This window comes from Streptopelia decaocto (assembly GCF_964273445.1).
Source record: "Streptopelia decaocto genome assembly, chromosome: 5".
Classification (NCBI taxonomy): domain Eukaryota; kingdom Metazoa; phylum Chordata; class Aves; order Columbiformes; family Columbidae; genus Streptopelia; species Streptopelia decaocto.
Window position 1 is genome coordinate 38,134,053 of NC_138659.1, and position 27,972 is coordinate 38,162,024.

The 27,972-nt window shown below is 38.6% G+C and overlaps 1 protein-coding gene across 8 annotated transcripts; it reads right to left on the reverse strand.

Moving 5' to 3' along the window:
- Positions 1-247: 247 nt before the first annotated feature.
- On the reverse strand, positions 248-27,927 carry CCAR1 (cell division cycle and apoptosis regulator 1). Of its 8 annotated transcripts, none has more exons than XM_082053428.1 (26): positions 27,830-27,927; positions 26,917-27,035; positions 20,121-20,293; positions 19,483-19,527; positions 18,783-18,809; positions 17,657-17,850; positions 17,001-17,115; positions 16,725-16,917; positions 15,511-15,643; positions 15,031-15,192; positions 14,368-14,593; positions 12,950-13,063; positions 11,920-12,086; positions 10,997-11,207; positions 10,109-10,192; positions 9,271-9,456; positions 7,504-7,695; positions 6,783-7,016; positions 6,347-6,473; positions 6,046-6,087; positions 4,558-4,640; positions 3,370-3,516; positions 2,876-2,996; positions 2,117-2,302; positions 1,528-1,733; positions 248-776 (listed from the first exon to the last, which is right to left on the reverse strand). In XM_082053428.1, the coding sequence occupies exons 2-26, from the start codon at positions 26,987-26,989 to the stop codon at positions 723-725; spliced, it is 3,495 nt and encodes a 1,164-aa protein (XP_081909554.1). In that variant the 5' UTR covers positions 26,990-27,035; positions 27,830-27,927; the 3' UTR covers positions 248-722. The 8 variants fall into 8 exon arrangements, with proteins under 8 accessions (XP_081909554.1, XP_081909555.1, XP_081909552.1 ...); XM_082053429.1 differs by having other exon boundaries at positions 6,347-6,458; positions 18,783-18,815; XM_082053426.1 differs by having other exon boundaries at positions 18,783-18,815.
- Positions 27,928-27,972: the final 45 nt, after the last annotated feature.

The window sequence follows — 27,972 nt, forward strand, 5'->3', positions numbered from 1 at the left end:
CAAAGATAAGAACAATTAAAGGAACACAAATGACATACATTTAAAACAGGCCTATGTATTTTCATATAAATCTCACAACTCTACTAGTATTTTGGTAGGTTTCTATTGCTTTCTGAACTCATCTGAACTACTGTATGAGGCTTTAATACAAGCAGCTTTGGGGAAGCAAGTTACATTTGGAAGGGAAAAGAAAGACTGGACAAGTTAAAAAAAAAAAAAGGAAATCCAAGAAGCTTTTTCTTTTAAAAAAAAAAAAAAAAAAATCTTTACTTGCAAAATTAACCAGCATGCTATTTTGTGAATTATATTTGAATTTAAAAAGACTAATTAGACCAAAATAAAATAAAGCCCTAAAAATGGAAATTCTATAAATAATGAAAATTTTGATTTCACTAGACGTTAATGAAAACCATTTGGTAATTAAATACTTGCTACTGTTCATTACATTGATGAACTTTATTAGGGTTAAAACTATAACAAAGTTCATCCTAAAACATTTTGCAATGCAAAATTATTTTCACTCGAGGAGTGTCTGAAGTTGAATGCTGAGAATTACAAGCAATCTTCAGAAGCAGACACTCACATTCATAGAACTTTATACACCTTTTGGAACTAAGATATTTATACTACTAAAATCAAACATGCATCACTTCCCATACATTCTGGTATCATGATTTATATTACATTATGTAACATCATTCTTCTAAACAGCAGCAGTTTTATCATACGTTTGCTCCATTTTCTTTGGATTTCTGATCTTCGTTCTTCACGATATCCTTTAAAAGACAAAAGGGAGAGGGGTAACATGAATTCTAGAAGTGATATTTCTCATGTGAACTGTAAAGCAGCACGACGCGAAGATACTGTTTGATGTCAGCTTTAAATACTATGTGAACTACTATCTTTCCTAGCTTAGTTATTAACCATTTCATATTTCCAGTATCTTCCTGAAAACCTGAGGGGACAGAAATCAAATGTGACCTAAACACTTCTGAAGAGAAGCACAAAACATATCCGCAGAATCCCCACTTTATAGTCTAAAGTTTTTTGGGTTTGTTTTGTTTTTAAAAAGCAAATGAAAAAGTTTTTGCAGAATCCATTAAATTAGGATAATAATTTACCATAACAGTTCTAACCTAAAATAGATGGCCAAAGCCATCTGAAAACACCAGGATTAGAAATATTTAAGTTCTGCCTTGAAAAATTACTCCTAACTGATCAAAGAGAAGGGCAGATTTGGTCTGTTGGGGATGGACAAGATCAGGAAAACATTACGATGATTTAAGATTTCCATTAATATTTATAGATTTTTTAAAACATTTAAGTCAAGAACATGTGTTTCAAGCTTAGAAAAAAATACATTTTATTTTTTATCTTTAAATAATCAGTATCATATTGAGCACCTTACGTAAACATGCCCTAAATTAATGTGAAATTTCTTTTTTATTCTTAAGTTTTTGTTCTGATAATTTTGTCTACTGGAAACCTGCATACAATAATAAAAAAATAGAATTAAACAATTCTAACCTGTTTAAGAACACTCTGTATTTCATCCATAACAGTAGCTAAATTTTTGATTGTCTTATTTAGCTGAGCCTCAAATTGCAAATTTTTATCATCTGAGATTTTCAAATTTTCTTGCAGTTGGCCAAGGTCCTTTTTCACTTCTTTGAGCTCCACAGACAGACTTTTGTTCGAATTCTCTAGTTGTAGTATGGTCTTCTCATCCTCATCTTAGGAAAACAACAAAAATCAGTCACTTCCAATGCTGTGTACTTTGCATTTTAATATTCCATTTACATGCCAACACCAAAACTACTAACTTTTAAAGAACATTAAAAACTGCATCGCGTTACCGTTCGATGATACTCAACTCTGACTACATTTGGAAGTCCTACATTCAATTGAATAAAAAAAATAAAAGCACCACGGTGACAATGGTACTCAACGATAGTTGGCGTACAAGTTCAAAAGGCTCGCAAAACAGAAAATGAGTTCATGGTAAGCAAACAGCTAAGAAATTTAGATCACAAATATTACTCAAATCGTTTTATCTTCTTAAAAAGTCTTAGCATCTTGCATTCGTGTCAGTACCACCTTCAAAGTAATGTCCCACCTGTTTTTTCTTCCAGTAACTGAAGCTTTTGTTCTATCTCTGCCCGCACTCTTTCACTCTTCTCCAGCTTCTGTAAAAGGCTCCCAACATCCACCATGGCTCCATTGTACACAATGAGGCCCACGTTTTCTTCTATGGGTTTTGATTCTTGCTTTATAGTAGGTGATGGTAAGAGTAACCTGTTTCCTGTATTAGATTAAGAAGGATCAGGAAATTCTGTCATTTTTCAGTTCTAATTACAACCTCCAAAAATTCTTAACAAATAAATAATTTCCTAAAAGAAGAAAATTAGATTCCAGTTTGCTGGTCTATCCCTCACATTTCTCCCCTCCCTCCTTACCCAAGTTCCCACCCCCCAAAAGAGCAGCATGCTCTTCCATGACATTCAGCTGTGTCTCCTTTCTGCAGTAATTAGTTTTCAAAAATCAGGCTCTGTGCTACTATCTACAGCATTGATCCTCCTCACTGCAAAACTGCTGTGAATGAGAAACATTATTCATCAATATTCAGCATTAACCTCTGTCCTCCTTCCTGTTCCCAGATCTTAAGATTTATCCTGTAGAAGCAACAAGATGTATTAGAAGCCAGAAATACTGTACTTTACTGAACTGCTCAAGAGTTACTTTTCCAAATCGGTAGGTTCCCTGCAGATCTGAATTAGTTTCTGCAAGAAAGCAAGCATCTCAGAATTCTCATTATCATTTGCACAGAAAGAATTCTCTGGAAGTTTGTGGCATAAAGAAAAAAAAAAACCACCACCTAACATATCTTCTTGTAGCTCTTCAGACTCTTCTTGATTTTCTTCATCTTTAGAAGTATCTGTTAGTCTTCTGTAAAAGCAAGATTCTCTAAGCACTACTTTATTAAGTAGCTTCTTGACCTAAAACACAGCCATGGAAAGAAATAGAGTGTTACTCAATATACAGACATATTACCTAACAAGAATGTTTTAACTTGGAAAACTTAGAGAAATTGCACAGCTTTCTGAACTTCAACAGATTGGGGCTTAAAATGTAAACAAGCTAGGGGAAAAGAAAAAGATACAATTTTGAGACAAAAGCAACATATACAATACAGGCATATTAAGAGGTACAAACCTCACCTTTTGAAAATGATTTACAAAAGATTAAATGAGTATTTCATTGTACATAAAATTCAAGGATCAAGTACATAAGCAACAGACTTTAGAAGATTCTTCCCACTTACAGCATTCCTGAAATATTTTCAGATATTACTACATTACTATACAAAACCTGAGCACGTGACAGGTGTAGTCCAAGAGTGTACAGAATCTCCTCCATGTCCTTCTCCAGAAGATATCCACAATGACTTTGATCAAAATAAACGAAAGCCATCAGAAGATCCCTATTAACAGTTACCATCTGTGTCTTGTCTTTCTCCTAAAGAAAATTCATTATGGGATCATTAGGAAGTTAAAATATTCTCCCACCATCAACTAAAAACACATACATTTTTCAGTTCACAGAACTTTCCCTCTGTTCATTTTAACTTTACTTTCAGTAATTAATATAACTAGCATTTACCTACTGAGCTCAAATATAACATAAGCAAGTCATTTAGGACAAGCAGTCTTTCAAATATTTAAAAGTATTACAGCACAATGGACAGTAACATCTGGTAGACACACTGTCCTTTTGTTCATGCTAATATGTGAAAAAATTTGAAGTAGTAACCGAATACAAGTAATAGTAAACATCCCTTCTTCTCTCAATCATATTTTACTGAACAGCTGTTTTCAAAGTGAAATCCCCATAAACATGTAATCAACGAGCATCCAGCTCTTACAGTCACAGCAGTTCTGCAAACTGTGTTTTCCCATTATTCCTATTTCTACATCTCCCAGTTTTCCTTGAAGAAAAAAAAAAAAAAGGAGAAATCAGAAACTTGGTTTATTCTTGCATTTATAAAGAAAGTTTAAATGTAACAAATCAAACTTATGCTCTTCCTTAATCTCAATCGTGGAGGAAAGTTATTGGCCTCATGACACAAAAAGCATCAATTTTCCTGAAGGGAGATGTAAAAAGATCATATAATAATTCCAATCTTCAGAATTGAGAAGGCAGTTTATCAATCAAGCTAAGCTTCTGTTTTTCTTACATAATACAGCACTTGAAAATAACATAATATCATATCTGCTGCTTCTTAATGTGCAGCATTAGTCCTCGCATCTTTCAGACAGACCAGTATCTCCTAAGAAAGCTTCTCCAACAGCTTTCACTGAATGAACTTTAAAATGTGAGAGCAGGTTGTGAGCACCTTACCCAAAGCTGTCACATGTTACCTAACTTCTATATCCACTTAATGTTTCAGCCCACAATTGCTGAAGGAATCAAGGAGGGCAATTAGGTCTTATAAGAAAGTTCAGTTCTAATTAGAACATGTCTAACAGGGTTATATGTAGTTGATAAGGAGTTAATTACTTTGTCTTTAGATGGCTTCTCTTTACAATGCTTATTTCCCTCTCTCTTGTCCTCTCGTTTGTTCATTTCTTCTTCATCCCGGTCTGTCAAACAGAAAGAAAATTCAACATACCCACAGTAAATGATTCTATAACCATTGTCTCAAAACACATACGTTTATTGAAAAAGTTCATGTAAACACACAAATACCTGAAATTAATAAATTTCACAAAAAAAAAAAAAGCCAAAAAACCCACAAAAAAACAAAGTCAGTCCTGTTAAGTTTTGAGTTTTCTCTGATCTTATTTTAACACAAGCCATTTGCCATTTTCTCCCCGTGTTTCTCTCACAAATGCTGAATTTGCTAAAACAAAAACTAGGCCAAAATTAGTTTCGCCAACATCACAATCTATTTAAGTGGTATATAGAAAATTATCACAATTCTCCCTAATCAGGTTTGGCAGAGTCTGCATTCAGCTATTGTTATTCCTATTAGGACAAAATCAGTACTATCTACTCTCAAGTATTTTATATCACAAAAACCACATCAAACATATAATTAAAAACATGTGTTTATACTCATGTCTGAGTGAGACAGTAATGATCCTATCATTTGGATTCTCCAAGAAGCTACAGATCACATCGCTTATTAGATGCGAACTACAACTGCAGGTTTTTGGTTTAGAGGTAGTACAGTAAAACTAAATCTAAAAAAATCAAGAGAGGAGGAGGAACACGACAACCGCAGGGACCGATTACAGCATGCAGCTCTGTACCTCAGGTGGAAATCTTTGGTCAGAGAATCATGTGCCGAATTCAGCTTCAAGCTCACCTTTCTTTTGAGGAAAACTTAGGGAAAAACTATGTATGACACCACTTCTCTAATTTTGCCAACACGTTTCTGAGAACCAAGAGCTTTCTCCTGCACTTCCATGGAATGCTGGATTGTTCTCAGCAACTCTGACTGGGAATGGCACAAGGACAGATTATGGGAAGCAGCAGCACTTGTATGGAACAGACAACCCCTAGGCACTCGCACAGCCAGATTATAAACAAGAGTTATTTTGGAAACCACGGATTAGCACCTTTTTTTTTTTTTTTTAAGGCTGGTACAATACTCTGCCAAAAATACAGCTGAAAATGCTGAGACTGCAATATCTAAGCAGTTCCAATCCACATCCCTAGTAAAAACTCTCCACTAAAAGACAAAAACCCCAAAGAAGTACAAACCAAACCACAGACACCTATCTGATGCCCTTCTGAATATCTGAGCAGGGAAAGAAGGCTACTGCTGCTCCCTGGAGACAGGAAAGTTCATCAGCTGCTTTCCCCTTTTCTTCAGGCAAACGCAACTCCACCCAAACAGAAATCGGCTCCTCTTAACACCAGGTAAAGAGCAGCCCACACTACACTCTGGCCTAATAAAAACAGGATGACATTTCAGAACTGAGGAATAGGAAGTCAGGCACGTAAAAGTGGCTTGGTTTTTCAGAGGTGCTGAATACTCACATCTCCTACTGACTTCAATGGGAGTTGCGAGTGGTCTGCATTCTGAAAAAAATAAAACCACTTCTATATGCATGCCTCGCTTTGAGTACCACAGCTAGTTTATATTAACTACGTTCATATAATGCCTAGTATAAAGGCACTTACATTTTAAGTAGATCTGGTCAGAATTATCAAAATAAAGTTAGTCTAATAACGCAAATTTTAATTCTCTAGTTCCAGTGCTTTCTTCAGCTTGAAAGAACACATTCAGTGCTAATAAAAAAAAAAATCTGAAAGCCACAGAATTCCAAATTCAAGATACCTTCATCTTCGTCTTCAGCATCTTCTGCCTCCATCGGATCATATTCTTCTTGATTATTTTCTTCTTCAGGTTCTTCTTCATCTTTAGAATCATCTTTCTTTTTATCTTCCCTCTGTAACAGAAGTTCCTAAAAATTTATCCAATCAGAAATAAAAAACAGGAAAGTAAAACTTCACTACTCTTCATTCAAAATTTGCAGCTGTTTATATTTAGTCACGTAAAAAACCAAATACAGATCTATGTGATATAGCTGAATATTAAAATACCCCCCAATACACCTGTAAAAGTTTAAAATTACTGATTATGACTGAAGCATATTTAAATAGATAGAGTCAAATCAATTAACTAACACTAAAACCAATAAAATACAATTCAAATATAAACACTTCAGTACTGATCCAGACAGGATAGCACTTCATATGAGCTAGCTGCAGACCTTCTTTTCATCCTTATCTTCTTTTTTGTCTTTATCATCTCCAGATTTTCTCCTCTTAGGTTTTGGATCATCTGTTTCCTCATCTTTTTCTTCCTTTTTTTCTTTCCTCTCATCTTTTTTGCTCTTTTTGTCTTTTTTGTCCTCCCTCTCTGGGAGAGAAATCAGTGCTTTGTAAATCCTGACACCAAAATCTCTCTGAAGCATTTCATTGAAGAGTTCTGCGAACAATGATACCTGTGCATAAAGAAGAGAGTAACATAAGGTTCTAAAAATTTGTACACTTACGATTAAATAGTTATGAGGTGCTATCTTATCAACTTTCACTACGTCATAATTTTATGTAGTGTCAGATTTCTTACTATCCGATTTGAATATGAAAACCTTAAACAACTTTATAAAAATGTTTCTTTCCTGTACTGCAGTAGTTTAGGACCTAGACTAACTATATAAAGTATAAACTCAGTTCCATATCTGAAAATCTGCACATTTCTTCTAGATATCACACAGTTACTATACTGCTATCATAAACCATGTACTAACTTTGGACAATTTTTTCTAGGTATTGCACAAAGAACTAACTTATTTTTGTTTTGCCATGTTATTGTTAGGGAAAACTTCCCTAACGCTATCAGAAACTTTTACAGTTTAAGAACACTGCAGTTATCACACAGAATTAAAAAGAAACAAGAATGGTTAACTGTAAGTAGCACAGCTACAATACCTCAAAGGAATGTTCTTTATTATCTTCTAATCTGTAGTCCAGAAGAACACTAAGAGACATAATGCTACAGTCAAACTTCCCACTCTTTGCTGCCCAGTTAGGATGTACAATGATTGCCGGTTCATCTGGCAAGATATATCGTCTCTCCCGCCGCTGACGTTCTATTTCTTCTTGACGTTTTCTTTCCTCTTCCTAAAAAGAGGTAAAAAAAACAACTCAAACATACAGCGTATTCCAAAGCTGTTGTTTCAGCCTATATATTAGTTTTTAGGACTCGGAGCTCTGAAGAAAGTGAAGGAAAACCTAAGCTGCTGAATGCAACACGGAAGACAGACAGAACTCAAGGAGTAGAATTTCCAGAACGTGAACTGTGTCCACTGCCAATACTCATCTAAGACAATTGGAAACTTGAGCAACACAAAGGAGGACACGTCGTGGCATTTAGCCCACAGAGCTACAGGCACCTGCCAACTATCTTACGGTGCTAACTGCAGCATGTTTACTCCACACTGGAAGGACTCAAGCTAGTTCACTTCAAGTAGTGGAATGCAAGCTAGCGAAGAAGTTGGTGCTCCTGAGCAGCCTTGTGTTTGTTTAGGGGTGTTTTTAGAGCTCTATAGTACAGTAAGATGTCTTTTTCCTTACATAAGAAAAGTCTTCAAACATCTTCCCAAAGATATCCAGCACAGCTTTAACAATTACCAGATGACAATTTACTTGGCTCTTTGGATTATGGGAAATGCAATCATTATAGATACAACAGGTTAAAAAAGGTAAAATACTAAGCAGCTTACTAATTGCCAAGAGAGAAATATTCAAGTCTTAGGAGTATAGCAAACAGTAATGGCAGAGCTTACGCTTTTTAAAAAAAGCATAATCAAAGCTCCTTCCCCAAACTTTAAAGCAAGCTGTAGCAAGAAACCCCAAGATAGCTGAAATCCATCCAAGCTGTGGGAGAAGGCAGTAGCTGGCCTTTGCTCCCTCAACAGGTTTCACAGGTACATAACATTTCCAATTGACCCATACTGGTTAGCAGGCAATACACAAAAAGGCAGGTTTTGAAGCAACTAACACAGAATACACTCTCTAGACATTTATGCCCCTTTTCTGTGGTTAAGCTTTGGCCTTTACTGCCCAGAACTTGTTTATCCTTATGAAATAGCAAAACAGACTAAGTAGCACTAAAATTACCCATGCCAAAACTGAGAAACTTCAACACACAGGAAGTTTAGCAAAAAGCAAAAATTAAAGCTTCACAATAAGGCAAAACAAACCTAAGCAAACCATCAGCCAGGTGAAGAAACGGGACTGTTTCTGTCCTCACCCCTATTTGCACAATAACTACCTAAGGTTTGTATACCAGTAAAAGCCAATACAACTAAGCAGATGCTTTTCCTGTAGGTTTAACAAGTTAAGATCTTGTTGTGTTCACCTGTTCTCACACATAGTTTTTCTGGGGAGTTTGGGATTTCCTTTTCCTTACGTTTAAGGTCTGACATTAATTCAGATGCCCTGAGTGCAGCTGTACATTTCAGCTGACTTTGCTGATATGAAGAAATTCAAACTTGCCAAGATTCCATTCCAATTCAGCAGCTCAGGTTACAGCAAGAGTTCTCAGTACAGTAATCCGAGAACTACAAAATCCAAGCACCAGTAGGCATATTCCTGTACTTTGTATACTTACATAGATATTTATTTATACAAACTTAAATATAAATAATACATAAAATATGTATAAAGACAAACCAAATACGTCCAAAGCCTAACCTCTTTATCATCTTCAGATTTCCTATCCTCCTCCTCTTCCTCTTCTTTCTCAGACTTCTCTAGCTCCTTTTGCTCTTCTTTTTGTTCCTCTACTTTCAGCTGCTTTGTCAGTCGAGCTATCAACTGAGATTTCAGTCCTTTAGAGCTAAGAGTTCGACTTTCTAGTTCTTTGCGAAGGTCATTTACCTTGTTAAAAACAAAAAATCTCTGTAAGAGGTATCAACCAGTGACACTGCAAAACACGATTAGCAGAAAAGGTGAAGTAAAAATTAAGAGCACTGACAAGTCAACTGTATTTTTAAAATCTGTACTGAAAAACACTAATATTTACTGATATAAAACATATCACATTTAAAGTTCTGTTCTCAAAGAACCCCTTTATGAGGGACTTTTCAGAGGGGCAGGGAAAGAATTATACTATAGTAAAATAGTTTATTACTATTAATCCTTTTGAAGAAACTTATTACAAGTCCTGACATAGTTTTAAAAGGCAATTATAGTACAAAAACTTAATAATAAAGTATTTTAGACCCCACAATTTTTAACACAAGTAGATTACTCTAGAATTTTCATTTTCCAGTTCATGTACTATATGAAATACAGTTTAATTGTACAAAGTTCAGAATACTTGCAATTTGCTATATTCACTTAGTAAAATCAGGAGCCACACTTGCATACTGTGATACCACATCTAATACCTATAAAATCCACAAGAAAGATAAAACACTACTGAAGGGTTTTTTTTTCTCAGTTAAGGGAATATACAGCTATATTTTGGGTCATGCCTTAAAAATGAAAACATACAACAGAACCAAATTTTAAGAAAATTGTTAGTTACCTTCATTGTTTTTGGATCCAGTTTAGACCAATGCGTAGGTGTAGATATCTCTTTTGCTTCCCCATCATCCTTTTCCTCTTCATCCTGACAAATTAAATTTAGAAATTATCATTCAGAAAGCCTGAAAGCATTTCAGTTATTTTTTAAATTCTGTTGCTGATCTGTGCAAGGTCACAACTGTTTCAGATAGTCTTCTCCTAAAGTTATTATTTAGACAAGTTCACACACACATTCTACCACTTTGTAAATGATCACAGTGCCACTCAGCCAATACAAGCCAGATCTGTGGAACACAAAAGGGTGATAAGCAACACCACAAAGAATATTGGGGTTACACAGACACTGCTGGTCTCCATTAACCACACAGTGTGTGATCTTCCCCCAGATTTTAAATCCCCAAAATTACTTTGTTCAGTCAGACCTTCCCTTATTCCAAGATGTTGATCAGCCACATGGCCTGAAATTCAGATGTTTCAGACTAGTGTTTGTATAGTTTCAAATATCACAATTAGAACTGGCCACAAGAGAGAATTTAGAAATTTTAGAAAATGGCAAAATGTTTAAAGACAGCTATTCATAAACTGCATCTCACTCAACAACTGGTCCCAGATTCCAGCAACTACGTCTATGATAAAAAATTTTCTGCGCATCATAAGCACATTTTAATTCCATCTGCGATATCAGCATACACATTTAAAGTTAGTGAACTAGCTGAAATAAAAATAAAAACCAACATTCGCTACACTGCTGAAAGCTGGTTTACCAGTCATTGTTACCAGTTATGTTCCTCCTGTGTATGTATGTTGTGTAGTATGTGGTGTGCATTTTGTGCCTGTGTTCCTGTGCCTGTGAGAAGCAGAAATAGAAAAAGGGATTAGCGTTCAGTGCCTGTTCTCCATCAGCCTCCTTGCGTTCACCCTGAAGCTTCTCGACCAGCTGCTGCTTGTATCCTCGGGAGAGGGTTTCCCACTCTGAGCGGGTGGGAAGGCAATGCCAAACATCCGGGAAAAATAAAACCACTGTCTCCACATGAGCTGGAACTGTACGCCCCTTGTGGGTCTCCTCAGGGCGATGGTAGCGAATCTCTGCAAAACGGTACCTGTTGCAAGGGAAGAAGCATGTTGGAAAAAAAATTCTACAACACATTTTTAAAGAGCCTAGATCACTTGTAGCACATCAAGTAAAGAAACTTTGCTGCAAGACCTTGAGGTTTATCTAAAGAAAAAAATTATGGAAGCCATATTTTCTCTTTTGGAACATTTGTAAAAAGGTATCACAACTGAATAAGGAAGAAAACCAACAAAATTTTTTTATTTAACTTGTTGGTTAGCACACATAGGTTTAATACGCAAACAACAGTTGCTGAAGCACTTTAAATGCAGCATACAACGGGCTTTCCTTGTATTAGTAAAACTGCAATGAGTGTTAACACAGGACAAAAACTCATCAAGAGAAAATATGGCTATATAATGAAAGGCTATTTATTTATAACAAAAGAACAATGAAATGAAGTTCTCTTGACGATCTTCTCCAGCTATGCACAAAATGAAAAATATTTTCAACACACATTCATTAAAAAAATTACAGCATAACATGTCAAAATAAATCCAGAATTTTTAATTAGTTCTTAATGCAGTATTCAGCACAGTTGGCACCAATCAAGCTTATTACAAAACAGAACACCCTTTGAGGAGTTTACCTGCACTACCAAGAGCAGCTGACAAAGATTTTCCATCTTTTTTGTTTTAAAAAACTTCTGGAAACAGACAAGTATTTCTATAGTGTACTTTGCCTTGCAGTACAGTACTTACCATTGTGTGCACACACTTAAGTCAATCCCTGTAAGAGCCTTGCAACAACGAATAGCCGTCTTTATCAGCACGGAAGGGTCCTTTTCTGGATCAGGTCCATCCAGTGATGGGGACCAGTGTCCTCCAATAGCCATAGCTTCATCTTTGCCTTTCATACCCACTAAAAACTAGACAAAAAGAGTCTTCTGAATGTTCCCTTACTAGGGGTAAAGAGTAATTTTCCCAAAGCACAAAGAATATTTCATAGCACACAGACTGAAATCTGTGAGTAAACTGTCACATTATTTCAAAATCTGAAAATGAAAGTCAGTCAAGAAAGAGTTCAGTTATTTTCTTCCACAGAGGATTTCAGAAATGGAATAGGTTTAAAACATCATCACTCATTCTTGTTTGCAAGACTTTCCATCAGGTTTCTTTATTGGTATAGGCCTGTTCCTTTGCAATTAAAATTTTCTAACACAAAAGACAAACAGATAACGATTTACATAGTGTCTTAACTCCCATACACATTTATAGACCTTCCTGCTTAAAAGTGATAAAGCAAAGCTACAAAACAGAAGACCACAAGAACATTATATTTATAAACTCAAGTACCCCTCCATGTGCTTTAAGATGATGGAGTTTAATTGCAAAACAAGTCTGTGTTATCCTGAAACACCATAGCACTTAGAGGCTGTTCAGTTTAACAATAGTTAAATTTTACTTAATACAATGGTAACTTAACTGTTTCTTCATTTGTATTCTCTTCATAGCTGAGCCCTTAAAAAAAAAGGGTCTAAGTGCTTGTAAAAAAAGGCGAACAAAGTTAATTGTATAATTAATATAGAAGTTGAATAAAGCAGTAAATATGAAAGCAGTGAAGATGGAGGTCCTATAAACTGGAAAAAGAATGGACATATAAACTAGGTCTTTTCAGAGGAAAAATGAAGCCATCACTTAGCTGCCTACAAACTCCTCCCTTATCAAGACATTTCAAAGCTCTATAACCAACCTTTATTGCCAAAAGTGTCTGGCACTGAAGCATATTTACCTTTACAAGTCTAGCAGGATGCTGAAATCCATCACGAAGCTCCTGGGGATCTTCAGCCAGAGCGCATGACTTGTGATAGAGATCTTCCATGCTAGGACTAGCCATCAGCATCACCTGTTGTGCAAGTCAGATCAGGCTTGTGAAGGTAAACAATGACCACAACTCACAAACACAGACATGCCAGTACTTCTTCCTTAATGTCACCAAAAAAATCACAAGGTAAAATAAAATGGTAGAACAGAGTGTTAAAGTGTCTGCCAAGGACCAATTTCCCTCCATCTCAAATGGATGCTATGTGTGATTGTATTTAAAAAAAAAAAAAAACAAAAAAAACCCACACAAACCAAACCACAAAATAAACTGAAAGTATACAAAAACCAACATGCTTTGCCCATTACCACTATATGCCAAATACTCTATATCAAGAAGCACACTCAGTACATTTATAGTTTCAGTAACTGACTCCTTCCATTTTGTCACAATCACAAGAGAACTGACCAACACATTCACCTGCATCCTCACAACATCCCGTTAGCCCAGCCAAATCTAACGAGGTTGCTTTATATCCTGAACAGGTTAATATTATGAAACAGCATACAATCCCTCAGTTACTGAATATATTTTGAGGCTCAACATTCTGAAAGAGAACTCTTGCTCTGCATCAATAGACTGAAAAAAACAGCCTGTCTGATAATTGAGCCAAGGCTTCACAGTTTTTATATGCGGAAGACGTGCAAAGTTAAGTTTTTCAGAAATACGGGGGTTAAAGGCAGTTTTATTTCTAAACCTGTCTTTAAACACTTCTATTACTCAAACAGATTGACCTTGAAATTTCAACCTAATTTAATGACAGAGCTTTCAAATGGAACAGGTTTTAGGAAGATGTTTTGACACCGAGGTCTTTTATATATCATTACAGCTCTTGATGCAGCATTTTTGGCAGTCAGATAATCCCAATATGTTCAATTTACTTCAACAAAATAATATTGATATGAATGTGAAAGAAAAGAAATATTGCTAAATAGAAGAGCACAAACTGCACAGAAAGGACACTTGAAGTGGGGGAAAAAAAAAGAGGGCTCCATTAACTATTCAGAATGAATTGCCGAAGAAATACATTCAGAGACATTGCAGGAGCTGGCCGCCTTTCCTATAACCACATGCAGCCAGGTGCAGAGAACAGAAGAGACCTCAGTAAAAACAAGATTTAGGACAGCAATGGTAACAGAAAAATCAAACTGAATCTCAGTCATGATTCTTCAGGCTCTACATACTAGCTCTTTTCAGTAAAGTTTAAAACGCTGGATTTTGCTCAAATCACTGTACCGTTTTTTCAGTTCGGTTATACTCATTTTTTCACCCTACTGGTTAAAAAAAAATTGAAAAGAATCATCATAATACTGGAAACCCGTACAAACCTTTGCACTGTATAGATGATCAGCATCAGGTGGATCAAGGACAGCAGCGTTTTTATCTATAGGATCTACTTCTCTATGCATTACGTAGAAATTACAGTAGTTTCCCAGCTGAAATGGTCTAGACATAGGAAAAGCATCCACCCATGTGAACTGAGCATCAAAGAAATCGCTTGGGATATACAAGTTCTGGTAACGTCTCCTCAGCTCCATCATATCACAGCTACGGCTGAAATAAACAACATTATTTGAAAGATACAGCAATAAAAGTACCATTAATAAAGCACATAATTAAAAGGTATATTAATTGGAAATACAACCACTGTATACTTAATACTATACATATAAAATTTAAAGAGCAATATATACAAATTAGGGTGTCATGGACTGAAGTTAGAGTGACTAATAAACACTCTTCCAATTCAGGTGTCTGCGTATTAGGGACTATTTATTAAACAGGATTATAAAGGTATTTTGCAATAGCATTCAACACCAACAAAGAACCTAGAAAAAGTTTATCATACAAGGTTCTCAGTCATATTTGATCTCCCTTCAAAGTTAAGATCATCATTTAACACTCACTACACACATGCTGGCACAGCTCACAGTAATCTGTGCCCACAATTAAAGTGAGATGTAGGCAAACATCTGGCACTATAAACATACCAGTCCAACGAAAACTTAGAAAACTGAACCGTGTAACGAGGAACAACCCGCCGCGGTCTTCGGGGTGACCTCTCCCTCTCTCGTCTAGGTGATCTCTCTCTGGAGCGTTTTCTCTGGGGTGATCTTTCCCGGGACCTTCGTCTCTCTCGTTCTCTTTCACGACTTCAAAAAAAAAAACACAAGGCGTATACAAGACACACATATTTTTGCATGCTGGTAAAACAAAATGGTTTCTAGCGCAACAGAAGCTGGAGATGTCCAAGATGATTCACAAAAAGGAGAGAAGTTCCTCACACTCTGTTTCTTTACAAGAGAGACTGATTGTGCAATTCATTTCAGACAGACAAGAACTCTTCGCTAACATCTAACAGTAAAGCCACTTGTGTGTATCACTGACTCACTGTGGAGCAAGAAGCTCAGCTATTTGAAGACAAATCTTTACAGAATGCTTTGATTATAGTCTAGTCCTCTACAACACACCTCCTGTCATCTTTTCGGTTTGGCATGGGGTCTCCTCCTCTGTCATTCCTCCCAGAAAACCTGGAGGGTGGGTCTAATCTTCGAGCTGGTTGAGGCTGTGAAACTAGACGAACAGGGGGCTGTAACAAACCACCTGAAACAAAAATTTAGAAGATCAATACACAGTCAGGCACAACTACACTTCACAAACATTGCTGCTTCGCAGTTGTTCCACTTGTGTACATTTTCTAAACTAACTCTAGAGTCAAATATATATATTTATTAAAAACATCCACCCAAGAAACTCAAGAGTCCTATGGTTTTCCTCACTGATGCAAACTGAGAATATATTAAGTGAAATTAGTTTAAAAGCATCTTAAGAGGCAATCTAATATCATCTAAGCACACAGAAGCTATTGCAGTCTATACCTAGCCCTTACCTTGCAAAAGTAATTTAAGATAGATACACTAACTACTCTCTGAATTAAAGAAAACCTAAAACTTTTTTTTGAGGTTACTTATTAATACATAAAAACAATTAGATTCCTGAGAAATTATCTTTAAATCAATTCATTATACTGCTGCATCAATTCCCCAGGATATACTTTCGCTACCTCAAGACATTTAACCAACTGATGGTAAATGGAGCAAACATTACTAAATGCTAATGAACAACTAGGACTAATTAGAATGTCATATGTAGAACTGTTTTGGATAAATGCTTAGGTGATAGGTTCAGATCCTTTTCCCTTGCTTTTACTGTGGGTAAGACAAGTCTTAATTTTATCTTATTATATTATCAATTCTGTTACTGATTTTTCAGCCACTCAAAGTTCAAGTGACCCCACAACAACCTTTGTTTCAGATGTGCCATGCTCGGCAGTGTTTCTCTCAAATGACAACTTGAGTAACTGAAATAAAACACAAATATATAAATAGTTTTAACACTACAACTTTGTGAAACCTGATCTTGTTGAACACTCCAGAAGATGCTAAAGACCTACACTGCCACTATAATAGTTTCAACTCCCCAACCTGTTTGTGAAAAGTGTCAGAATAAAAACTACACTGAATCTGCTTTCAGATTATGAAATCTTAATATGAAGTCCATGGGGATTTTTTGAACTAAGGTCCTTTCCATATTATTTCATCTCTTACTTCAGTCTTCCGACTAACAACAACAACATAATAGCAATCACACCCTAAGCACCAGAAGGACTACAAAGAAGGAGCACCTTTCTGCTGCGGCTGCTGCAGCAGCGGCTGAGGCTGCGTCTGAAGCAAAGGTGTGATGGAAGCTGCCGATATCTGCGCCTGCAGCAGGGACTGTGGCTGCGGCTGTGCCTGAACACCGAACGCAGCCTGCTGCCCCATGGGCTGGAGAACTGCCGGGGGTGTCTTCAGCAGTGGCTGAGCTTGCGCCTGGTTCTGACAGCAGGAGACAAAAGGAGTTGTGAGCAAGCATGAACCAGTAGCAGTCAGTGCAAGGTACGCTGGGTAACCCCACATACCTGGTTTGGAAGTGTCTGGATCCTCTGTGCATTCCATTTGAATGGCATATTAGGATTGTAAGTAGCTTCTACCAAAACTCTGTCACCCACTTGAGGTGTCTTTCCTTTAACAGCACTGCAAACATTACAGAAAATGTCTTGTTGGTCTTATTCAGCTAGTTGTACATTTGCAAGTTACATTTAAAGTTCAGAGAAAGTCAATAAAGTTCATTTAAAAAATGCTTATAGGAACACCATCTACTCCCAAATTCAGTGAAGGTGCTATCTGCTTCAGCTTGGAGTATGCACAAGAACTTAATTCCTGTCTTTGTTCCAAAACCAGAAGGTCCCTGAACAGTACTGAGTTAAGACAGGCAGATATAAGTTATATGCATTTAATCATCCACAAATTCTGCATTTTCATATTATAAGCAGCTTAATACCTTCTGAGTCTCCCAGCTTTGGGCTTTGCATTAAGAAAACTCAAAAATCCACATAAGCAAACTTAGATCTAGCGTCTATTAACTTATTTGACCATCTGACTTCATGTTGACAGAAAAAACATACTAACTGCAGGCACTATCAATGGAGTGACAGAATTAGAATGTAATAATCTAAACTTTTTATTTAGTGAGGGCGTCACAGAGCACATCTGCAGGCACGTATTTACATCTTACCTAAGTTGAAAGAAGACATCTTCATCCACAAAACCAAATGTGTCGTGTAGCTTAGTAACCACACCAGTGAAGACCCGCTGCTTTTGAGGCTGGGTTTGCTGTTGACTTGATCGGGGTGCCGGATAAGAAACAGTTATCTGGGCTGCCGGCTGAGGAGTAGACAGGCTAAGACTGGTAGGTAGCGCAACAGCTGGCTGTAAGCAAAACAAAGCAAACTATCAATCTGACATACCTACAAGGAGCAGTTCCTTTACTCATGGTAGCTTAAAATGTCTCTAAAGTTATTATTCTGAACGAAGATTTTCAGAACATGGAAGTTGCTTTTTGGTTTTGTGGGTTGTTTTTGTTTATTACTTCTTTCCTACTTTTAATGAATACTGTCTTCGTTTATCCTTTTATTTTAAAAAGTCAACTTCCCCATAATACACACATTGTCTAGGAAAACAAAACCAAAGATTGTGTTACAAAGGGGGCCTGAAGAGGAGGCAACTTCCTAACTTTGCTGGGAATACACACCTAAAGGTTATTCTCCATTTATAACCCAACTGGAGTGCTAGAAATCAGTAAAGGTTGAGGCCAACATGAACCCTTCCTTAACACAACAATTCATGTGCTTGCCTTCTTACTAAAGCGGAACACAGTAAGATAATGAAATTAAGTAACCTATTTTTACCTTTTCTTTTAAAGCAAGTTTAAAAGGTTAAGTGAAACCTAGAAAAACTTAAGTGTGTGTTAAACGGCTGCATGTTTTAAATCTGTCAAGCTCAGCAGCGTTCTTTTTAAACTTCTCTATACACATACTGCAATATTGTTAGCACGGAAAGTTAAATTCCTGTTCAAAGTTTGTTATTGCAAATCAGGTGAACACCTGAAGTTCAAGTGCCAAAAAAAATCAGAATGTAATCAAAACAAATATCTCCTTCAAGATTAAGGAAAAGTGGTTGCCATTAATTTTTGAAACCAAGGCTACGCATATTTTAACATCTGGATAAAATAAACCTGTACTACTAATATGTCCATACATATTAGTTCATTTTACAGATTAAAGTACCCAAGATGTCACAAATTTGCACTCTCGCATTATCTGTGTTTGGGGATGAAGACCAAACAATAAAACCAAACTAACCTGAGTTAAAAGGGTCTGCTGAGGTTGCTGCAACTTAAAATAAATAAAGTTATAAATTAATTTTATTTGCTTAAGGAAATTGTACAATTTTACCTCCTCTTCACAAGTAAGAGATTTTGCTTAATCTGAGTCAATTAGTAGTCCTTTGGGGTTTGGTCATTTCAGCAGTTTGTATATGCATAAAACTGTGCTCATGTGGTTTATTTTAAATTGTATAATCCATGTTTATTCAGTAAGCAGAAATGCTGGGGTTTTTGTAACCGAAAGTTAATAGCAATACCAAAACAAGTTTGGGCAGCTGGAGAAGGTTAGGCCTGTAATTTCCATGTCCTTTTATTCTTTTTCAAAATCCTGGTAGGTTCAAAGATCACAAAAAAATTTAAAAGGGAACTTTTTTTGGACAGCATCTTTCCAGCAGTTAACATACACAGCTCTGTTTAGAACAAAGTTTAGTAGGAATCATGTACACATGGAACAGTATATATTTCTAAATCTATTTTTTCCATGAAGGTAGGCAGGCTTTCATTCTGGATACGTCTTTCCAAGTTTATGAAGTTCAAGCTCTCGCTACAAAAAATATTATTTCGTTTCTTTAACAACTTCTCATACAAGGATGTTTTCAAAGACAAATCCTACAAGACACACAACCAACATTATTTTTAAAGTTAATTGTGATGTACACAGTAAGAATCAGACAAACCTGTTGCTGTACACTATAGAGAGTCTGCTGAGGTTGTGAATATTGCTGAAACAGATAAAAGCAAAATATTTCATAAACAGGAAGTATTATTATCTCAATAATACCAAATACAAGATATTTGCTAAGCAAGTTTTAGACAGAAATGATTCACATTTAACAATTCTAATACAAAACATAACTAGTAGTTTCAACATATATTACTTTCATAACAAATATTCTTAGCCTTTAGAGCGAACTCTGATGTACTCTTGCTAGCTAAAATCAGCAATTTTTGTTAGGCCTGACGCTTCTACAGTAGCTAGGGTACAGTATGAAATTGTACAAAAATGCCATTAAGGACACATATAGTGATGGAAGACACTTGAGATTCTCAGCCTAGCTGCAGTAAAACTGCTTTTCCCAGGAGGCTTTCCACCGCCAATAGTCAGCCACGCCGTAGCCAAAATTCCCACCTTCAGAGATTAATAGAACTATTGACAGCTGCAAGCCTAAAATCCCACTGTTTTTTAAACAGGTTTGTACTGCAGCCTCCACCATTTCCCATTCTGCTTTTCTCTAGGATACTTCAGCTTTACAAAGCCACCGTTTTACATTCTTAAAGGTCCTACAGTCGACAGCAACCGTTCCTTATTCTTTACCTGCTGTAAGGCAGCGGCCGCAGCAGCAGCTTGCTGCTGTAAGGCAGCCGACTGCGAGAGCTGGTAGTTGGTGGGTGTTTGTGTGGTAAGGCCAGCGGCTGCCAGCGCCGTCTGCTGCGTGTAGATCGTGGGAGACGCTCCCAGCAGCGACGGCTGCTGCACACCAAGAGCAGCTGGAAAGAAAACACACAATGAGCACTACAAACAACTTGAAACGGCTGGGGTTTCTGAGAGTTACACTAGACACAGCATGTGATGCTGCACTCCTGAGACAAGCTCATGCAGTAGATAAATCAAATGCAAAATTCAATATAAATTCAAGATAAAGGATCACACCTTGCTACCTTCTCTTCTAAATTTATTTACAAATTGTACACCACAGGAGAGGTACAGAGACTACTTCGTTTCCTTCCCTCAAGCTGCTCATGATTTTATAGCTCTAGTAGCTGTCATCCCCATCCACACCCACCCTCAAAACATTCACACACTACATTCTTTCTGGAACGTATTTCAGGTTTTGGATGAGCCAGATGAAAACTGTTGCTCTGTTCTGTAAATTAATACATACATTTCATTCTCTCTGAGAACAAGATAAATCTTTACTGTAATAGCAGCTATGACACAGAGGCTTACGGAACATGCCCACTGAAAATGCACAAGGCTTCGCTTCACTCAGTACTGTCTTTGTCCCCAGGTGAGCTGGATTTTGTAGATGTGGGGGCTGGTAGAGAAGGAACAGCCTCATAACAACAGGGAGTTTAATCCATCCTCACGTATAAGGGGACCAAGTCAAGCTCTCTCCATCTCTTACTAGGTAAGGTTTGTGCTGCCCAGACTCAAACTGCCTAGAAGGAAAAATTAGCTTATTTTATTGTCATATCGGCTTTTACTTCACTGCAGAAGATGACACAAAACACGAGGAGCAGCTATCCATATGCTATGCTTCTTATGTATGAGATACTTCCAAATGAGGTATGCTTAAGCCTTATAGATGGAACTTTTAGGGACAAAAAGCCCTGCATAATGCAAATCTGATTGAAAAACCGCTCCCTCTTTAGCAGGAGTTCTTTTGTTGTTTTGTTTTTTTAAAGTTATCTGCACCTGCATGATCGAATACCACTTCATCAAGCTATCAGTCTAGTCCACATGTTTAAATAAACTGCCAGCAAAAACAGGTCAGCCAGCCACCTTCAGAACTGAAGAACATCCAAAGTGAACACGGTTCCTTTCTCTTCCAAATCTGTTACACGCACAATGAAATGAAATGAACAGATTACAGTGTTCCTCCTGCAGAGTTTGTGCTCCACACCACTCTTACTGATCCAAAATGAAGTTGTCATTCCTGACCCAGGGATGAAGTAAGAGATTGCTTGTAGTTGGTGATCATCACCACAGAACACACAAAAACGCTGTAACCAGCTCAACAGATCCTGACTGAGGTAATCCCCGCTATAACGCTGTTCTTTCCAGCAAAGTACAATCTTCAGAAAACAACTTGATGGCACTGGTCATCTTGCAAATTTAGAATGAAACATTACATTTAAACAGTGAAATCAAGCAACCTATAGTACAGCAAAACCACAGTATTTCCAGTATTATGTGACTTTTAAAAATTGCCGAATTCAGGTTTATTTAGAAGCCAAGCAGTTAAAATCCAAGGCTTCTCCTGTAACAGGCCATATGTTCTCTCAATCTTCTTACCTCTTGTCTCTCCATCAGCTCCAATCTGAATGTGGATTTTTGACCATCCAGAAGCATGCGATCATCTGGAACCTCAAATAACAGACCTTCAACAGACCTTTACAACTAATGAAAATGCTTTGCTGCTGCATCCTGGGACAACTTCAGCTCTTCTTGGCTGCACTGCTTTGCTGACTCACAAAAGTCAAATAACCAATGCAATAATGTTTCTCCTCTTATTTCCACATGCTGATCAGAAATTCCTAGTAGGGTATAAACTCCCTTCATGCTGTTACTGTTAAATCTGTTTGACTACACTTGCCATTGTCGTTCAGCCTGATGTTCTATTCTAACGTTGTACCAACACAGGGGATGGAGCTGGGAAGTGCCATCAAACAAGTTTCACAAGTTGCTTCCTACTTTTTGTACCAAAGATACTCACAAAAATATTAACATGCTTGCCGCCAAAACCAGATCTTGGGGTTATTCCACTCTTTAGTTTCCACTATGACAATTTCCCTGCCAGTATAACCCACAATTATCTCAAACAATTCCCAGCCCACCCTAAGACTCTTATTTTGTCCATTAAAAAAAAAAAAGTTTTTTTGCCACCTCTACCACCACTGTATGAGCATCTAATATTAACCGGGTATCACATCATATACAACACTGCAGATCAACTTACTAACAAAGTACAAGGACAAAAGACCACTGAGATCCCCTTGCAGGCTAACACCTGCAGTAACACGTTTTTCAAATCTGTATCTTGTTTCTACTGATTTGCCCTGAAGTATTCCAGGAGTTTAATTTGACTACCTTTCATCTATGTATTCATCTTAGTCAAACAGGCTCAGATTAAACAGGCAACTGCATCTGCATTACTACTGAAAAAAAAAAAAAACAATCACACAGAAAAACAAGAGACAGAGAATGAATCACAGACTGAGTGAAATTGACATCCGACTGCCATATTATTATTACTGGCAACAAGCATCTGCAGTGACAAACAACAGCTTTTCAGGATTTGTAATTATCTCCCTAAGCAGAGTCATGGCAATGCCTTCCTTCAAACGCAGTCTAAACAGCTTCCTCTCACATCGAATACTGCATGGCACGTCCATCTGAAAGGGGCTGGGTAGAAACTGAAGTCCTAGGCTGCAGCTCAAGCATCTTTCTAGGTAACAGAAATGTCTGTTGTAGCAAACAAAAAAGACAGTATTTCGTATTCTGTCTTGCTGCTTCTAAACTCCAGGGAACCTTTAAGATCATGGAAACGTCTTCAAAGTATATAGCTACATATATCTCGTTGGTAAGCGATGTAGATTTATTAGGATTACAGTTAAGGTGCACCCTATCCATGGCTTTGGACGCTTTTCACAGTTGTCAGAATTTTTGGGTTTGGGTCCTTGGGTTTAAATTTCTTCAAGCTTAACACACTTGCAATATAAATTCCATACAAGCTGCTCCAAAAATAATTCCTTTTAATAGGCACACAATAGAAACTAGGCTGAGGGTATTTATCACAGGACATCCGTTCACAGCAAGCCAGCAAACTGTGCATCAGCTACTATTTCTTTGTGGCTTCGAGATCCACCTACATGCTTGGCCTACTCTCACAGATTTTCTTTAGACACCTCACAGGGTCCACCAGCAATAACAAGATACTGAACTTCAGGCACTTTTGCTTTCATCAGGTGTATTGTTCTACATTGTAATGCAATGAAGACTTGAAACAGCAAAGACAGCAGAACACGGCATAGCCAGGACTGACTACAGTTATATAAAAATGCACATCACTATGCAACCAGAAATCTTCACCCTGAGAATAGCATATGCCAAGCGCTGAGATACAAACCAAAGACATTTCAAAAATTATTAGCTGAGAGAATAGGAGGGTATTCTCCTTTTCAGGCATTTCAGGAACTTGCACATCATTAGGAAAGTTAAAAGTACAAAGAGTACTTGCAAAAAACAATCTGCGCTATCTAGGGATTTTATAGTTTTTAGTTTTCTTAAACTTCAGTTTTCTGTAGTATGCATGATTAATTTATGCCCTAGCACTGCTTAACCAGCATAGCAGAGACTTTATACTGGTTTTAGTCATGTGATGCGCAAAACCAGGAGACAAGGAGAAGTAAATTCACTGTGTTACAAGCAGGAGTCTCTCTTCACACAGAGATCATTGCTGGCACCTGGAATTACCCATCTCTCTTCTAATAGCAGAGGCACAGACGGTAATTAGTAAGCTATCCCAAAGGGATCCTAGGAGCCCTTCATTACACAGCATGTCACTCTATAACTACAGTAGAGTGTCACACCTTAACAATTAAGAGCCTTAACTCATCTAGGTTCTTCTTCACCACAGATGGCCAAGACAGCAATGCAAAAATACCCTCATGAAACGACCTTTTTGCAATTATCAAGTTGGGTTTATAACACCATCACTCACCACTTTTGTCTACAGCTTAGGAGAAAGCTATATATCATGTTTCTTGTGTTATAAAAATCAAGATCTCTTTTCCCCACACCCAAGTACCTTGATGCTTTGGAGAAGGAACCTGACACTTGGATAAAAAACAGCTGGCATGCATAAACAGATTTAACACTTTTGGCCAATCCTCTGAAAATATAATCAGTTTGGGAACACTAAAATTCCCAAGGGTCAGCCAATCTGCACAACCTCTCAAGTGCAGCCACAAATGAGAAACAGGACACGCTGGTCAGCATGCCTAAGCACTGACAGCATCTCTGTCAGGCAACTAACCTGGCTGGACAGTCAGAGCTTCGTGTTGAGAAGTGCACAAAAGGCAACTACTCAATAGTATCCACGGTTCCTCAGCTCTCCGCAGGGCCACAGAGCACTGCATACTTTGCAAAAGAACTTTCCTGTGCTCTGTTTTATAAACCAGCACTGCCAATAAAAAAAAAATCAGGGGACAATGTACACGGGTATGCTGGTTTTGGCTGGGATAAAGTTAATTTTCTTCCTAGTAGCCAATAAGGGGCCACATTTCAGATTTGTGCTGGAAACAGTGTTGATGTAACGGTGATATATCAGTTGTTGCTGAGCCTTTTCTGCCTCTCACATCACCCCACCAGCAAGCAGGCTGGGGGTGCACAAGAGCTGGGGAGGGGACACAGCTGACCCCAAGTGACCAAAGGAATATTCCAGACCATATGATGTTATCCTCAGCATATAAAGCTGGGGGAAAAAGAAGGCAGAAGCACAAGCAAAGGCTAGTCTTTAATGGCTCTCATGTTTGAGTCAGGTGCTGCTGGATCAGATCCCTGGAAATACTGTCCTCACTGAGCATGTGAAAAACCTCTCACAGCAACTGACACTAACTAGTCCTATCCCAGTTAAAATCTTGCACTTCATTTAATTTAAGGAGGCCCATAAGTAGGCTAATCAGAGGCAGAGTCACAGGAATAGGAAAATGCATGAGAAGCTGTGTGTGCTTCTAGTGCCCTTGCTGCACCGTCCTCGTCTCCAGGGCCCCCCTCTGGCCCCAGCTCATCAAGCTCTAAGATGGCTGCAGCTCCTCCCCTTCTGCACGTTTTATGTCTCTGGAACAGGACACTGGGCTGGCCCTCAGTCTTCCACCGATGTCACATCAACCAACGGATCAAGAATGCTCCATCCTTTGATCGCTCTGAGGTATCGCCTGCCCAGACACAAGAACCAAAGTTTGTCTCTCCCATGCTCCCAACGCCAACCCTTTCCAGCTGTAGAGCAATTTCTTACAGGAAAGTAGCGCCATTTGGACAAGGGAAACACGAGCTATTCACAGAAACAGGGGGAAAAAACACTTGTAGGCAGCTGGTTAAGAACAGCAAGAGTTTAGGTAGAGTGGGACTGAATGGGCAGGGAGGAAAAGGAAAAGCACACCAGGAGTATTGTGAAACATGTGGTGCGGTTCCCCCAGGATACACACTCAGATTGGACCAGTGCCCATAGAAAAAACTGGGGATGGAGAAGTCATTTCAGGAGAGAAAACTGGAGTCAGGAGAAACATTTGTTCTTTTTTATTTTCTTAAACCGCAGACACGCACCTCCAAAGCGTGGCAAGCACTCCCGACTTTTACTAAGCTCTCAGATGTAAAACCACTAACAAAGGAGTTATGTAATTTAACTTCATATCAAACTACAGCAAGAGGCAAAGGACAACTGCAAAAAACATACAACTCTTTAGAAAGACATTGCTTCAGCAAGGTTACTGCCTGCACTCACATTTTGACACCTCGAATCCTCAAAGTGCCACAGCTTTGTTGAAGTGTTTTCAAATCAGACAACAGAACTACAATATTTAGGAAACACACTATATTCGAGAATAGAAAAAGGCTTCGGAGAACTGGAAATGGAAGCAACAAGATTCGCCACATAGCAAGCTTCACGTTCTCACCTCAAAACCTTTTATGCTATAAACCAATGCAAAACATGAAAACCTAGCCGGCTAGGGTTTCAAATACACTGGCCTGCAATTAAACAAGGATTCCCAGCTAAATCAAAGGAAATTCTCTATCATCGGCAGGGTGATACCTTTGGTTATAGGGATCTTCAAGTCCCAACTTGGCATTAAAGAATATAAACACCCTCCCCACCCAAGTAACAAATTTCAGAGATCTCTTCACCATGTGAAATATGTTGAATATATTAATAAAGGTAAAATACTCTGTAAACACTGATTCAGGCTGCCCTAGATGAAACTCAGGCAGCACTTAAAAAATCTGTAATGCCTTATTAATGCTGTTATTATTTAGCCTAGAGCAATGCAATTTGATGAAAGGTAATTTGATTTACACATATTTGGATATGAGAATATGGATATGCTGTTTACTGGCCAAGAAAATTAAAAAAAATTCACCTGGGATTTTATTTATCACCCCTTGGAGAAAAACAAACAAACAAGCAAACACACATACACAACCTCAACATCTATTATTAGGCAACGATCTTTAATGTCTCCATCGTGTGAAAAACTCCCAACTTAAACCATTTAATGAGGATTTAAATAAGTTAGTTAGCATGGTGCCACTCTTAACTGCATAACAAACTACGGAATCTCCAAATCTACCAGATGTCAGGGTTCAGACATGAAGTGATATGTAAACTGACCTGGCTGAGATACTGCAGTGGCTGTAAACTGAGTAGCCCAAGGGGGATTCTTCTGTCCTCCAAACTGAGCCATGGCGAAAGGCAAAATCTCCTGGGTGTCTATCTTCTATAATTGCAATCTAGTAAAATAAAGCGCAGCTACAATCTTTGAAACACATATCATCAGGCTATTTTAATTCTGGGTCAAAAAAAAAAAAACAACGGTGTTTTAAGATGATATTTACACCTCTAAACCTCGTGGGCAACAGAAAAGGGAAACACAAAAAGTTGCAAGGAAAGTTATTATATTTTCCTGAGGCACGATCTCCACTCTGCCCTTCCGAACAATGGGACCAGAGCTACCGAAACGCCAAGATTTACTCCAGTTTCCAAGGCGGCCGAAGGGAAAGGTGACCCGGCAGAACGAAAGGTGTTTACTTTTCGTTACTATTTCTCTCCTCGGGCAGCGGCCCCAGGGCGGCGTCCCCGCCCGGCCCCGGGGCGGTTAAACGTGGCTGGGCCGCTCACCGCCCCCCTCCCCGATTGTTTCTGTAAATCGGCTTTAACCCCCTCAGCACCACGAAACCGTTTTTTGTTTGTTTTTTGTTTGTTTTCGCGCGCAGCCGCCAACACCCGCTGCGTACCCGGGCCCCACCGCACGAAGAACGGACACGGGGCGGCAGCGAGGGCCGGCCTTTCCCTTCCCCCGGCGTGGCGGCAGGCCGGGCGGGAAGCAGGCGCCTTCCCACTCCCCGCCGCGGCGAGGCCGCTGCCGCCCGCCCCTCCTCTCCTCTTCCTACTCCTCCTCCTCCCGCCGCCTCCGGCCAACAATGCGGGCCTGAGCGCGGGCCCACCGTGCCCACTCCCAACCCCCGACAGCGTCGCCGCGGCCTCCGCGCCCCACCCGGGCCCCTCCCGCCGACGCCACCGGTACCTGAGCGGCGCCTCGCCGGAGCCATCTCCGGCCCCTCCGCGCCTCCCGCACCGAGCGCGGCTCCGCTGCGCATGCGCGCCCGCCCCCGCGGCAGGCGGCGGCGCATGCTGCTTACGTCAGCGCCTGCGACGGCACGGGGTCGA